Consider the following 13,031-nt stretch of genomic DNA (forward strand, 5'->3'; position numbering starts at 1 on the left):
TAAGAGCCTGAGAACAGCTGTGCAATTCCTGCCTCTCAACCCTAGTAGTTTTGCCGCAATTGTCACCAATCTCCAGGTGACAGCTGAAAGCCAACCTGGGGTTCTAGCAGGGCTTCCAGGAATTTCCAGCACTATATATTGGGGGGGGGGAAGCCTCCCAGAATTGCCTCAGTTAGAGTTGGCAGCCCTACCTACTGCTGGAAGCACTTGCATCTTACAGAACGGCCCACTTTCTACTCATCAGTTTCCTCAGGGCAGCCTTCACTTCCTGGTTCCGCAGACTGTATATGATCGGGTTCAACATGGGTGTGACGATGCAGTACAGAGCCGAGACCAGCGTGTCGATGTCCAGCGAGTCGCCTGCATTGGATCGGTTGTAATTGAACAGGGCTGTTCCGAAGAAGGTGACAACCACTGTCAGGTGGGAGGCGCAAGTGGAGAAGGCCTTGCGCCTCCCCTCGGCTGAGCGGATTCGGATGATGGCCGACGCAATGAAGATGTAGGAGGCAATGATGAACAAGCAGGGACTGATGCCGATGAACACACTGGCCGTGTGGAGGACAGTGTTGTTAAGGTCTGTGTTTGTGCAGGACAGCTCCAAGAGTGGGGGGACGTCACACATAAAATGGCGGATCTCTTTGGGCCCACAGAAGGATAAGGTAGCTGTCAGGAGGGTGTGTACAAGGGAATTCAGAACCCCCCCTGTCCAGGACCCAGCCACCATCTTGATGCACTTTTTCCTGTTCATTAGGACCAGGTACAGGAGCGGCTGGCAGATGGCTACATATCTGTCATACGCCATCACTGCTAACAGGATGCACTCCGAACCAACGCATGAAATGAGCAAAAATATTTGGGCCATACACCCAGCATAGGAGACAGTCTTGGGATCTCTGAGGAAATTCACCAGCATCTGAGGAACGGTAGCAGACATGTAGCAAAGGTCAATGAAGGACAAATTACCCAGGAGGAAGTACATGGGTGTGTGGAGATTGCTGCTGGCGATAATGGCCAGAATTATCATCAGATTCCCCATGATGGTCACCGTGTAAATGATGGAGAAGACCAAGAAGAAAAGTAGCTGTAAATCAGGATGGTTTGAGAACCCAAGGAGTATGAATTCACCGACAGAAGTTTGGTTTTCTAGGTTCCCTATATGTCGGGAACAAGAAAACAAAGACCAAAATTGTACAGATTCTCTTGGCAATGGGGATTCCTCAGCAGTGGCGTTGCTAAGGGAGTGTGGGCTGCACTGGGCGACGCCCCCCCCATGATACCACTACTGGCCAAAATGGTTAAAGTCTTGGTATTTTCAAATAATACCATCATGATATACAGGCATGCACAGCTTAACAACCATTCGCTTAACAACGGTGGTCAAAGCACAATAAAGATGCCTTAATGCGGCAATTGCATCTCCCATAGCCTGCAGCAGAGGGTCTGTTTACACAACAGAGAGGCTGTTAGTGAAACAAAGAGACAAGCTATCTTCAGTGGCCTGTGCAGCCAGCTAGTGTCTAGCAGGGAGTGTCTGTTACGCAACAAAGCAATAGACTGGACTGAATGTTCACTTAATGACCTAATTGCATAACAACAGGGTTCGGAGAACATTTCCCTGTCATTAAGTGGTGCGCACCTGTATATTATTCAATGTGTTCAAGCAGAATGCAATGAAACAAACCTTGTTTAAAAATCTCTATTCTATCAAAAGTTATAGCCAAAAAAACCAGTGGGGGCAGGGCGATGGTACATCACCACAGCCTCCTGCCTACTGCATGGGAGGAGGTCCATCATAGGGGTACCGTGCTGGCCTCCCGCACCAGGTGACACAAACCCAAACTGTTCCTCGGGTCCTCTTAGCAGGAGACTAGAAAACTCTGTGAGTAATTTGCTGACCCTGGTGCTACGTCCCTGCCTGGGAATGGAAAAATATAAAGGAGCAGCCCTCTGGCTGGAGTCTTGCAATGCTCCCCACCGCACTCCTCCTGGCCTGCTCTCAGTAGCACTGATGTGCTCAGAGGAGTGTGAAGTTCTGGGGGGGGGGGGAGCAGCTGATTCCTTAAGGGATCTTGACATAGATTACTGGACATAGATTACTGGAGCCAGAGACCCAGAACTTGAGACCTGAGAGCTTATCCACAGGTCAGCCCATAACTTCTGAGAGCTGGTGATGACATAGATTCTGTCATCAGCAGCTCTCAGAAGTTATGGACTGACCTGTGGATACGCAGCTGCACGTAAATCCTGGGAGTAACCAGGCACAGGATGGCCATAATGGTGAGGGTCAGTTCTACCTGGCAGTGCGTATCCTTCCTTTTCATCTGCCTGGTTCATTTTCTTGGCTACCACACACAGTGCAGCTGCAGTGCAGTAGATGGAGGTGGGATGCAGAAGCCGTCCAAGCGGCCGCCCTCATAGTGCCTACAGTGTAAATACAGGTTGGAGTCCATTACAAATAAGCCAAGTTGTAAACAAGTGAAGATACAGCAGCAGTCACCCAATTATTGAGGCCTAAGGACAGAAAGATACAATATCTGTATATAGAGGGAGGATACATCTGTCTGCCAGTGGCTGAGGACCACTCAACTGTCACTTAACTGCCAGTTGCTGAGGTCCACTTAACTGTCACTTAACTGTCTGCCAGTTGCTGAGGACCACTTAACTGCCAGAGGCTGAGGAACACTCAACTGTCACTTAACTGTCTGCCAGTGGCTGAGGAACACTCAACTGTCACTTAACTGCCAGTGGCTGAGGTCCACTTAACTGTCACTTAACTGCCAGTTGCTGAGGTCCACTTAACTGTCACTTAACTGTCTGCCAGTTGCTAAGGCTCACTTAACTGTCACTTAACTGCCAGTGGCTGAGGTCCACTCAACTGTCACTTAACTGCCAGTGGCTGAGGTCCACTTAACTGTCACTTAACTGTCTGCCAGTGGCTGAGGACCACTCAACTGTCACTTAACTGCCAGTTGCTGAGGTCCACTTAACTGTCACTTAACTGTCTGCCAGTTGCTAAGGCTCACTTAACTGTCACGTAACTGCCAGTTGCTGAGGTCCACTTAACTGTTACTTAACTGCCAGTGGCTGAGGACCACTCAACTGTCACTTAACTGCCAGTGGCTGAGGACCACTCAACTGTCACTTAACTGCCAGTAGCTGAGGACCACTCAACTGTCACTTGCCAGTTGCTGAGGTCCACTTAACTGTCACTTAACTGTCTGCCAGTGGCTGAGGACCACTCAACTGTCACTTAACTGCCAGTTGCTAAGGTCCACTTAACTGTCACTTAACTGTCTGCCAGTGGCTGAGGACCACTCAACTCTCACTTAACTGCCAGTGGCTGAGGTCCACTTAACTGTCACTTAACTGTCTGCCAGTGGCTGAGGACCACTCAACTGTCACTTAACTGTCTGCCAGTGGCTGAGGACCACTCAACTGTCACTTAACTGCCAGTTGCTGAGGTCCACTTAACTGTCACTTAACTGTCTGCCAGTTGCTAAGGCTCACTTAACTGTCACGTAACTGCCAGTTGCTGAGGTCCACTTAACTGTTACTTAACTGCCAGTGGCTGAGGACCACTCAACTGTCACTTAACTGCCAGTGGCTGAGGACCACTCAACTGTCACTTAACTGCCAGTAGCTGAGGACCACTCAACTGTCACTTGCCAGTTGCTGAGGTCCACTTAACTGTCACTTAACTGTCTGCCAGTGGCTGAGGACCACTCAACTGTCACTTAACTGCCAGTTGCTAAGGTCCACTTAACTGTCACTTAACTGTCTGCCAGTGGCTGAGGACCACTCAACTCTCACTTAACTGCCAGTGGCTGAGGTCCACTTAACTGTCACTTAACTGTCTGCCAGTGGCTGAGGACCACTCAACTGTCACTTAACTGTCTGCCAGTGGCTGAGGACCACTCAACTGTCACTTAACTGCCAGTTGCTGAGGTCCACTTAACTGTCACTTAACTCTCTGCCAGTTGCTGAGGTCCACTTAACTGTCTGCCAGTGGCTGAGGACCACTTAACTGAATATGCCTGTTCGTGAACCTCCCTGTGGCATCTGGCTGGCCCATGTGCTGCTGGAACTTCAAATGCCACATGAGATGGACCATTTCCTTGCCCCAACTTGTCAGTTTTTCTGTTCTTACATAAGGATCAACCAAACACACTAATTTTGGTGGGGTCTGAAGCTGATTGGTCATGATTTGTCCCCAAGCCTGGCCACTTCTAGCAAACAACTCTTGAATCGCCTTGTTAGAGCCAATGAATTAATGATTTACAGAAATGTGAACCTGGATGAGCCGAGTTGGCTAATTATGTTTTGCCATTAAAGTTGAACGTGAAAAGAACAGCACTGACCCAATATCGTGTGCATTCCTTTTCCCACCTGATCTGCTTTGCAACTGTGGCAAAACTGACAACTGTGGTTGGCAACTGGCATGATTTGATTCTCATTCCTTAGGTGGTGGGAGCGAAAGAAGTGAAAGTGATCAGATTAGCTGGTAAGGATAAGTGCAGCGTTGATCCGAGAAGACAAGGCGGCCATCTTCTCCAGCTCCTGCTGCATCAGGGTATAACAGTGGTGTAGCTAGAGGGGGTGCAAGGTCAGCAATTGCACTGAACTGCAGGCTGCTTGGGGGCAACAGCCTGGCTGCCCACCCACGCAATCCCCCCCCCCGATCAACGCTCCCACCTCTTGCAAAAAGTGCTGGGAAAAACAGGGCATCCTTTTTAGTTTTGCCCCTGGCTCTAGGATGTCTGGCTACGCCAATGATACGAATCATTGAATCGTATAACAGTCTCGATTCATGCGAGACTGAGGACCACGTTTATTATATGTATTGGCTTTGGCAGGCATTTGGTTTTCTTTTATCTAAATAGCAGCAGCAACAGCTGCTGGGTATCCAGACTGAAAACATGGCACAGAGGTGTGTGTGAAAGGGGGATTTAATCCTCCCCGCCACAGCCCCAGTCCCGATCCTGCCCCACAGCTGCTGTTTAGTGCTCCTCAAAAAGATGCGCAAAGCAGTTACAAACATAAGAGCCCTGCTGGATCAAGCCAAAGGCCCATCTAGTCCAGCTTCCTGGCTCTCACAGTGGCCCACCAGATGTCTCCAGAGGCATGGAAGACGAGATGCCTGCAATCCTGTTGCCAATCCCTTGCACCTGCCATTCAGAGACAGCCTACTTCTAAAACCAGAGGTATGCCCATCATGGCTTATAACCTGTGATGGCATTTTCCTCATAAAATGGTGAGACTCATAAAAACATGGTGAGTTCCCTTTTAAAGGAACCTAGGCCAGGCGCCATCACCACATCCTGTGGCAAGGAGTTCCACAAATTACTTACATGCTGGGTAAAGAAATATTTTTAACAATTTAAACACGTTCAAGCGTATGAAAGCAACAAAGTAGTGCAGATACAGTAGACAGTTATGGGTTTTCAGCCATATTTTTCCCTTCCTTGTCTAAACAGCCCTGCTCATGTACTGAAACTGCCTCATGGACCTTTCAGAGCTGACAAGTCTCCAGGAGATCTCCCAAACTCCACCTTTTGCTTTTACAAGCAGAAGACTATTGAAACTCCTCCTGCATGTTCCACTTCTCTCCCCACCCCCGTCCTTTTGCTTACCAGCATTCTGATGAAGAATTCTGTAGGATTGGTACACTTGCTTTTTTTCTTTGTTACTTTAGGATGGTCCTAAAAAAAAAAAGATATTGGCTAGCACAGGATTGTGGACTTCTCATTTTAATCATGGGCAGTATCTCAAGCAGGCTGGTTACAAATAATATTTCTTGATGTACTGAAATTGTTATTACTAATTTCAAACAATAATAAATACCAAGAACAAGCAGGAAGCTGTTTTACTTGGCTGTCTTGTTTCTGTGAAGAAGTAGGTGGATCCCAGTGAACATTAATGTCATTGTTGAGGTCCTACACAGACTGTCTTTCGTAAGATCAATGGCTGGCTTATTGATTGGCTGCAGTTTCATGGATGGGAGCTCATGCCTTGTGATGGTCTCCTGATAGCTGGGAATGGCTCTCAATGCTTGGAGCGCCAAACTCATAAGGGGCTGGAGAAGGTGGCCTGCCAACAGCAGAGAGAAGAGGACAGTGGAACAGCTAAAAGTCATTTTACATTCTGAACTTGTGCTCTGACAGAGTTGGACTAAATGTTATGGAGAGGGAAGTAGGAAAAGATGGTGATCAAATGCATGCGGATGCAACTCCATCACAAACAGGTTGAGAAAGAACTCTGCCCGACACCTGGGCAACCACTGCCAATCAGAGCAGGCAATATTGAGCTAGGCGTACAATGGTCAGCCTCCTATGGTATGTACAATACAGCAGCTTCGGATGGTGCATAGCAGCCAGGTGTGATTAGACCTTGAGCATCTGGGTCCAGCATGTTGTATGTATAGCTTTCACCTGGGGGATGGAATTCTAATTTGGAAAGAAGGTCAGCCCTGCAAACCATATAGGGCAGCCGGGGGGGACGGGGGACGGCAGACAGGAATGTGCTGGCAAGCACCAGAACCTGTATGGAAATTCTCATGCAAAATTGCTTAATATCAAATTAATAGTCATTATTGTATAAACACACAACACAGAGACACAGATTAGCTCAAAACAGAATTAAAGCAAACTGAATATTTCTGTTTTCTGTCATCTAAGGCTGCATTCCTGTCCACACTTACCTGGGAGTAAGCCCCATTGACTACAATGCGATTTGCGCATTGTAATTTAAATGCATTGTAATCGCGATTTACATGATTTAGATATGGATAGGTTGGACTATAAGTAAGTAAAATGTTAAATACTGAGACCCACCCCCCTTCCCAAATAATAACTGTACTAAGGTTGCTGGAGCTCTGCCCCCCCGTCCTGTCCCGTCCCCCCACATGACATAATGTTGGAAATTCCTACAGGCAGGGCCCCAAATGCCAGGATTGCTTTCAGTAGCCCCCTCAAGATTGATGCTGACTCCTGGAGACTCCTGACCTGCCAAGCCTGGAGGGTTGGCAAGCCTGCCAGGTAGACTGGATCCATCTTTGAAACAACCATGTTGGCTGGGCTGCCCTGAATTTCAACACCCTTCTTTCAGCTCTCTGAATCCATCATCTGCCTCTAGTCCAGGGTGCTAAAAATAACTCTCAGTCTATGTTCCGGGATATTTCCTTTTGGGAGTGAGTGCCTCGTTTTTTTTCTTTCTGGACCAGCAGAGCTGTGTTTGCCAAAATCCTCTCACCTTCTTATAGAACCCCCTCACCTGGTTTTAGCAAAAGTGTGGGAGGGAAGAGACGCTTCTCTTGCTGATAGCCAGAGCCTGTGGAAATGCATCTGCTGGAGGTGGTACTTAAAACAGACACTGGTCCTCTGAGGACATATTCACAGAAGGACCAGAAGTTTGTGCTTGCGGGTTCTGCAATCACAGATTAGTGAGAATGGATGGCTATGATGAACACCTTGGTTTTCAGGAAGTGTCTGGCAATCTGGTCTGCAATGCAGTGCACAGGAGGACAGGGAAGCAATCTTCTTCCTCCCCCCCCACCACCACATTGTGCCCATGTTCTGTCCTGGACTGTGCACCCAGGGCCGGCTGTAGGTTGTAGCTCAATGCCCCATTGTAGCTCTGGGGCCAGCTCATAGGCAATACAGGTGCATACAGGTGGGGCATCAGAAATTCGAGGCAGCAGGCTACTTTGGGAAACCTTCACATAGGCCAGGGAAAACAATTGCTCCAGAATCTTGGGACAACAGCATCTAAATTCTTAGGGACCACTCATAGATGGTGGTCCTGGGTACTGGAATCACAGTCCACAACCTTCCTATGAGAACTGGACCAGAACTAGAGGAGACCTGGAAAGAAATGGATCACCCCTCACCAGTCCTATCACCTGTGGGGATCCAGGACAGGGGTGTCATTCATTCCATATAGTGGGCCGAATAGCAGTCATGGCACCTTCTGAGGGCCAGAAGTTACATCATTAAGCAGGATGCGATGTCATTAAGCAGATGAAGGCCTGGAAGAAGCACTTTGTTCTCACAAAGAAACTCATTAGCTGCAAATGGCAGAAGAGAAAACACACAAATCTTGATCATGTTTTCAAGATATGCGAGAGCCAATTATCAGCTGAGAGGTGGTTTGTAAAATGATGCCTGGGCAGAAGCGGCGCTGCTGGTAATTGGGCTCTGTCAGTACCTTGGCAGGGTCTCCCTCTCTCCCCCTTTTGGTCTGCCCCTTACCCTGTAGCATTCTTTGCCTTCTGAAGTCTCTTTTCATCTGTCCCTACCAGAGCCTCAGCAGAAGCAGTGCTGCAGAAAGGGTGGTACTGGGAGAGCCCAGTTACCATGAGGGCCAGATAAAGAGGGCCTTCTGGGGAGGGCATCCAGCCTGTGGATGTTCCACACCCCTGATCCAGGGAGAAAGGAAATTTCTGACAATCTCTCCCCCTAAGATGATCACTTAGGAAGGCGCCCAACTTGGGGAGACTGCAAACGTGAGAGCCCTGATGCCCCCTGACCTGTCCCAGCTCCGCACCACACGAGCAGAAGCAGCAGTGATGCATCCAAATGGAGACCAGGCCACATCTGTCTGGACAAGACCTCCCATCCCTGAACCCAACTTGGGAGGAGGAATCCAGAACCAGCACGTGTTCTGGATCAGGACCCTGCAGATGCTTCTGGAAGAGGTGGGGCAGCAGCACCAGTGATCAAACTGGTCATTGTTCCCCAGTGCGTGCTGGTGCAACCTCTCCTCTGGATCAGCTCTTCCTTAGCTGGGCTTTTTAGGGAAAGCTTGCCTGTCGGCCTGCTCGGACAGTTCTCTCGCTTCCCCAGGAGGGAGGCAGCCTTAGCCCCCCCAGCAGTGGTGATCAGAATGGAACAGCGAGAAGTGTGTTTTGCTGGATTGGAAAGACCAGCTTTCCTGGCATCCCTGGCAGCACCTCTCGGTAAGGCTGGGACAGACCCTTGTGGGGTTTGGCTCAGCAGAAGGCTGTTTCATATGTAGTCCTTTTGCCCTCCAGATGGCTTCATAATAATGCCAGCCTCATTTTGTGGCGAAGCCTTGCCAGTTGAGGAAGAGCCATGCACTGGACTACAGTAGTAGCGTAGCTCTAGGGGCGGTGGGGCACAGTAAGTACTGCAGGTGCCACAAGGTGCTGCGTAAGCGCACCCTGCCACCTGCTGCCAGAGCCATTCTGGGTCACGAAAACCAATGGGGGATGTCATTTCACTGCCCAGAATGACTCCAATGGCGAGTGGGAGGGGCCACTTACACAACGTGTTGCAGCACCACCCCCATATAGCTACGCTACTGGGCTACAGTCTCACATGCTATACACATGGCTATACGTGGCAGGCATGGTCGGAGGGGGTCTCCAACTAGGGCTCCCCGCTTCACACCCATTAGGTCTGAGCCGAAACCACCCGGCATCGAAGGCTTTGTGCCAAATGTCACCCCCCCCCTTTACCTGTTGAAGAGCCGGCCTGTGCTCCTCCCGTCCTCTCCCTGGAAAGGAAGAGGGGGACAGAGAGGAAATGTGGAGGAGCATGCCTGATCAGTGTCCTGATCTATCTTACAGAGCAGTCCTAAACATGTCTACTTTAGAAGTAAGTCGCATTGTGTTCAGTGGAGCTTACTCCCAGGAAACTGTGAACAGGATTGCAGCTTTACTGGGTTTTTGTGAGGACAAGAGGAGCAGGGAATGCGGAGCAGAGCCATAACTAGGGTGGAGCATGAGGTTGCATGGTGCCCTGGGCGCTATGGCAAGGGGGGGGCACATGACTGCCCCTCAGGCTCCACTCTAGTCACAGAGGAGGTGCTGGCAGCTTTGCACTCCCTTTCCTTCTCTTCGGTGGAGGCTGCCCTTCAGGGGGCGTTTCCACAGGAGAAGGAACAGGGAGTGCAGACCTACTGCAGCAGGGTACCCCTCCTCCAGGGAAAACCCCAAAGTGACATCAAGTGACACAATGTCATGTGACGTCATGCCATCACTGCTCCAGGCGCCAAGGCAGTGGGTTATGCCTCTGACCCTGAGGTCCCCTGCAGGGAGTTCAGACTAAGCAATACGAAGGCACAGACATATCAAATGAATCTGCACACGTGACAAACATCACCCCGAAGTGACACAAAGTATGAAATGTGAATCCTCTTTCTTTTTTGGAAGCTGGCAACATTTCTGTACAGGTTGGTTGTTGGCAACCTTCAGTCTCGGAAGACTCTGGTATCGCGCTCTGAATGGTGGTTCCGGAACAGCGTCTAGTGTGGCTGAACAGGCCAATTTGGGAGTGACAATCCCTTCCACAACGGGAGCAAATGTAGTCTGTCCCTGGTCTGTCTCCCTGGCTGTGGACCTTCCTTCTTTGCCTCTTTGCCTCAGACTGTTGGCCAAGTGTCTCTTCAAACTGGGAAAGGCCATGCTGCACAGCCTGCCTCCAAGCGGGCCGCTCAGAGGCCAGGGTTTCCCACCTGTTGAGGTCCACTCCTAAGGCCTTCATCTGTGCAGGTGATGCAGGTGTTGAGGTCCACTCCTAAGGCCTTCATCTGTGCAGGTGATGCTGTAGTAAACTCCTAAAGCTGCATCTTGACTGAAATCTAGTAGGGCTACTGGGATGTCTGAGCGATAACTGCTCGGGGTTGAGCTCGTGCTTATGCACTGACAACTGGCAACCCCAGGACCTCAAAGGGAGTTTTCTCCCAGGGCAAAGGTGGCCTGATCCAGCATGACACCGGGCTTCTTGGATGTGTGCCAGGGATGGATCCAGGAAGCCCTGTAAGCAGTAGTGTAGCTAGAGGGGGTGCAAAGCACTAAGTTTTGCATGGTACCTCACTGTGGTGTGCAAGCAGTGACCCCTCTGGGGCCATTCCAGGCCACTAGAGCAAAATGGAGGCAATATCTCTGAAGGGGAGGGGTGATCACATCATGGTGAGGCACCCTTGCAAAACTTAGTACTTTGCACCCCCTCTAGCTAAGCTACTGCCCATCGGGACAGCTGTGGTGTTACTCAGGGTAAGGGGAAAATGTACTATTACCCCAAGGTGACCTCTAGCTGCCTCCTAACCTGCATTGGATGGCCATGCGGCCTGGCTGTACCGGTGCAAGTTGGGATTGGGCTGTAAGACTCTGTAACTATTTGCATAGTTAACCTGTAGTTGGACCCTCTGAGGACTAATTCACCATAGACCCAGTGACTCCTTTTTCCCTTCTTGCTGTTTTTATTTCTTCAGCAAACAAGTGTCCCTCGGCCACTGCTAAGTAAAGCATTTGTAGAACATCATTAAAAAGTTAGCTGTATTTTTGCCAAAAAGAACTTACAAATGAGCTGTCTTATTGCCTCTGTCTTTGTTCACAACAATTAGTGGGAAACTACTTATTAAGATGCCCTAGTGACCAATTTGCCTGTCTCCAGTGCCTTCCAAACTCAGAATCATCCCTTTGGGTTACAGCAAGCCAAGAGCCAAAAATACCAAATACACGGGAGGCAAAAAAAAAAATCAAAAGCACAAAAATACTATCAAGACTGAATCTATGTCCAATCTTATTGCCCTCTAGTTTCTAAGTACTTAGCAAAGATCCACCCAAGGCAGATTTAACAAACGTTTCAGATTTTTGCTTCACCAATGAAGTCTAGAAACTTGCATGAGAATGAAAACCAGGGGTTTCAGGTTTCTGCTGATGTCAACAAAAACTGCATTAGATGTCATGGTCTGCATGTCCTGATGTAAAGACTTTCTGATGTAAAGACAGCTTTACTACTACTGTGGTTCAGTGGCATAGCTAGAGGGAGTGCAAAGCACTAAGTTTTGCAGGGAGCCTCATCACAGCATACAAGGAACCCCAACCCCTCCCCTTCAGAGCCATTCCAGGTAGGGGAAGAGCAAAACAGGTGACCAGTGGGTGGGCCAGGCCCAGGAGGGGAGTGGGTCCAGCCTCCAGCACTTGGGTCAGCACTTGGGTCAGACCCTAAACCCTCTTCCAAGCAGCCTGACCTAACTCCAGGCTGCTCAGATCTCTGCCAGTGATTTAAGCTGGCGCAAATCCAAGTAGCCCCATTGTTGTGCTGGGGATAAGGGGAAAAATATCCTCTTGCCCTGAGTTATGCCAAAGTCACTTCCAATCCTGCGCTGCATACAGCACAGGCCGGCCAGCCTGCCTGTTCCAGCGCAGGTTAGGATTGGGCTGCCCATCTCTTATATTAGACAAGCATTGCAACAAGGCACCCTTCCCCAGGATCTTCTGCTATAATCTCAGGTGGTGGGAAAATTTTGGTGATTTGTGACAGGGACCATGGGTATAGGGGTAATTTGTACCCATTTGTGCCTAGGCCCAGGTTCAAAAAGAGGGCCCAGGAGTCAAAGGAGGGGCCTTGGAAATTTCCTGGGATCTTACATTTTCCAATCTCACCTGGATTTGGTGCCTAGATGGGATGCTGAGGGTGCTACAGTGGCTCTTAGGCTTGTGGATTCGCTTACAAGAAGGAGTGTATAGGAGCTCAGGGACACAGCTGTGGGACTACAGCTGCTGCAGAAGTAAGTTGTGGTACACACAGGACACTTTCCATTCTAATGTGAGCCTAAATACAATGATGCTAATTTTCTGCAATGATTTTCTATATTAGAGAGAGTTGGGAGAGTGTTTGGTTTTCCGTATTACTGTATCTAACTGCCAAAGCTGTGTGGGCGAGTAGACCCGGTCTCCAAAGACTTTTCAGGCCGTTGTCACATCCCCCTGCCCTGCTTCACCCCCTCCCCACCACTGTTCAGCCCACCCCTGTTGCCACCCAAAAGAAACTTTGTTCCCCCTGATAAAATCCCCCTCGAAGGCCCTGGAGACAACCAAATCATATGAGCAGAGGGAAAAATAAACAAAAGACTTGATTGATAATAAAATCCAGTAAAATCCAATGGTGGCATTGGAAATAATTCCTTAGACAAATATTGACTTTTTCCTAACTGAAGAAGCAGAGAAGTGCCTTGAGTGGTTTAATACAGCTCAGAGCTGCAATGCTTTCCCCGAAAATCAATAC

At 49.3% G+C, this 13,031-nt stretch overlaps 1 protein-coding gene across 1 annotated transcript; it reads right to left on the reverse strand.

The window, feature by feature from the left end:
* Positions 1 to 214: 214 nt before the first annotated feature.
* On the reverse strand, positions 215 to 10,548 carry LOC136663850 (olfactory receptor 5V1-like). Its single transcript, XM_066640810.1, has 5 exons — positions 10,474 to 10,548; positions 9,476 to 9,513; positions 7,270 to 7,376; positions 5,938 to 6,087; positions 215 to 1,152 (listed from the first exon to the last, which is right to left on the reverse strand). The coding sequence occupies exons 1-5, from the start codon at positions 10,546 to 10,548 to the stop codon at positions 215 to 217; spliced, it is 1,308 nt and encodes a 435-aa protein (XP_066496907.1).
* Between the last annotated feature and the right edge of the window lie 2,483 nt (positions 10,549 to 13,031).

The sequence above is a fragment of the Tiliqua scincoides genome, chromosome 13, assembly GCF_035046505.1.
Source record: "Tiliqua scincoides isolate rTilSci1 chromosome 13, rTilSci1.hap2, whole genome shotgun sequence".
Taxonomy (NCBI): domain Eukaryota; kingdom Metazoa; phylum Chordata; class Lepidosauria; order Squamata; family Scincidae; genus Tiliqua; species Tiliqua scincoides.

Bases quoted from the DNA above. Each gene is read 5' to 3' on its own strand.
- LOC136663850 (XM_066640810.1), bottom strand. From the start codon at position 10,548: ATGAAGGCCTTAGGAGTGGACCTCAACACCTGCATCACCTGCACAGAT. The intron at 9,514-10,473 runs GTGGGAAACCCT...CTTCCTTTCCAG, and splicing joins TTAGGAGTGGACCTCAACAG to GGAGAGGACGGGAGGAGCAC. The intron at 6,088-7,269 runs GTGAGGGGGTTC...TGCTGTTGGCAG, and splicing joins CACACTTTTGCTAAAACCAG to GCCACCTTCTCCAGCCCCTT.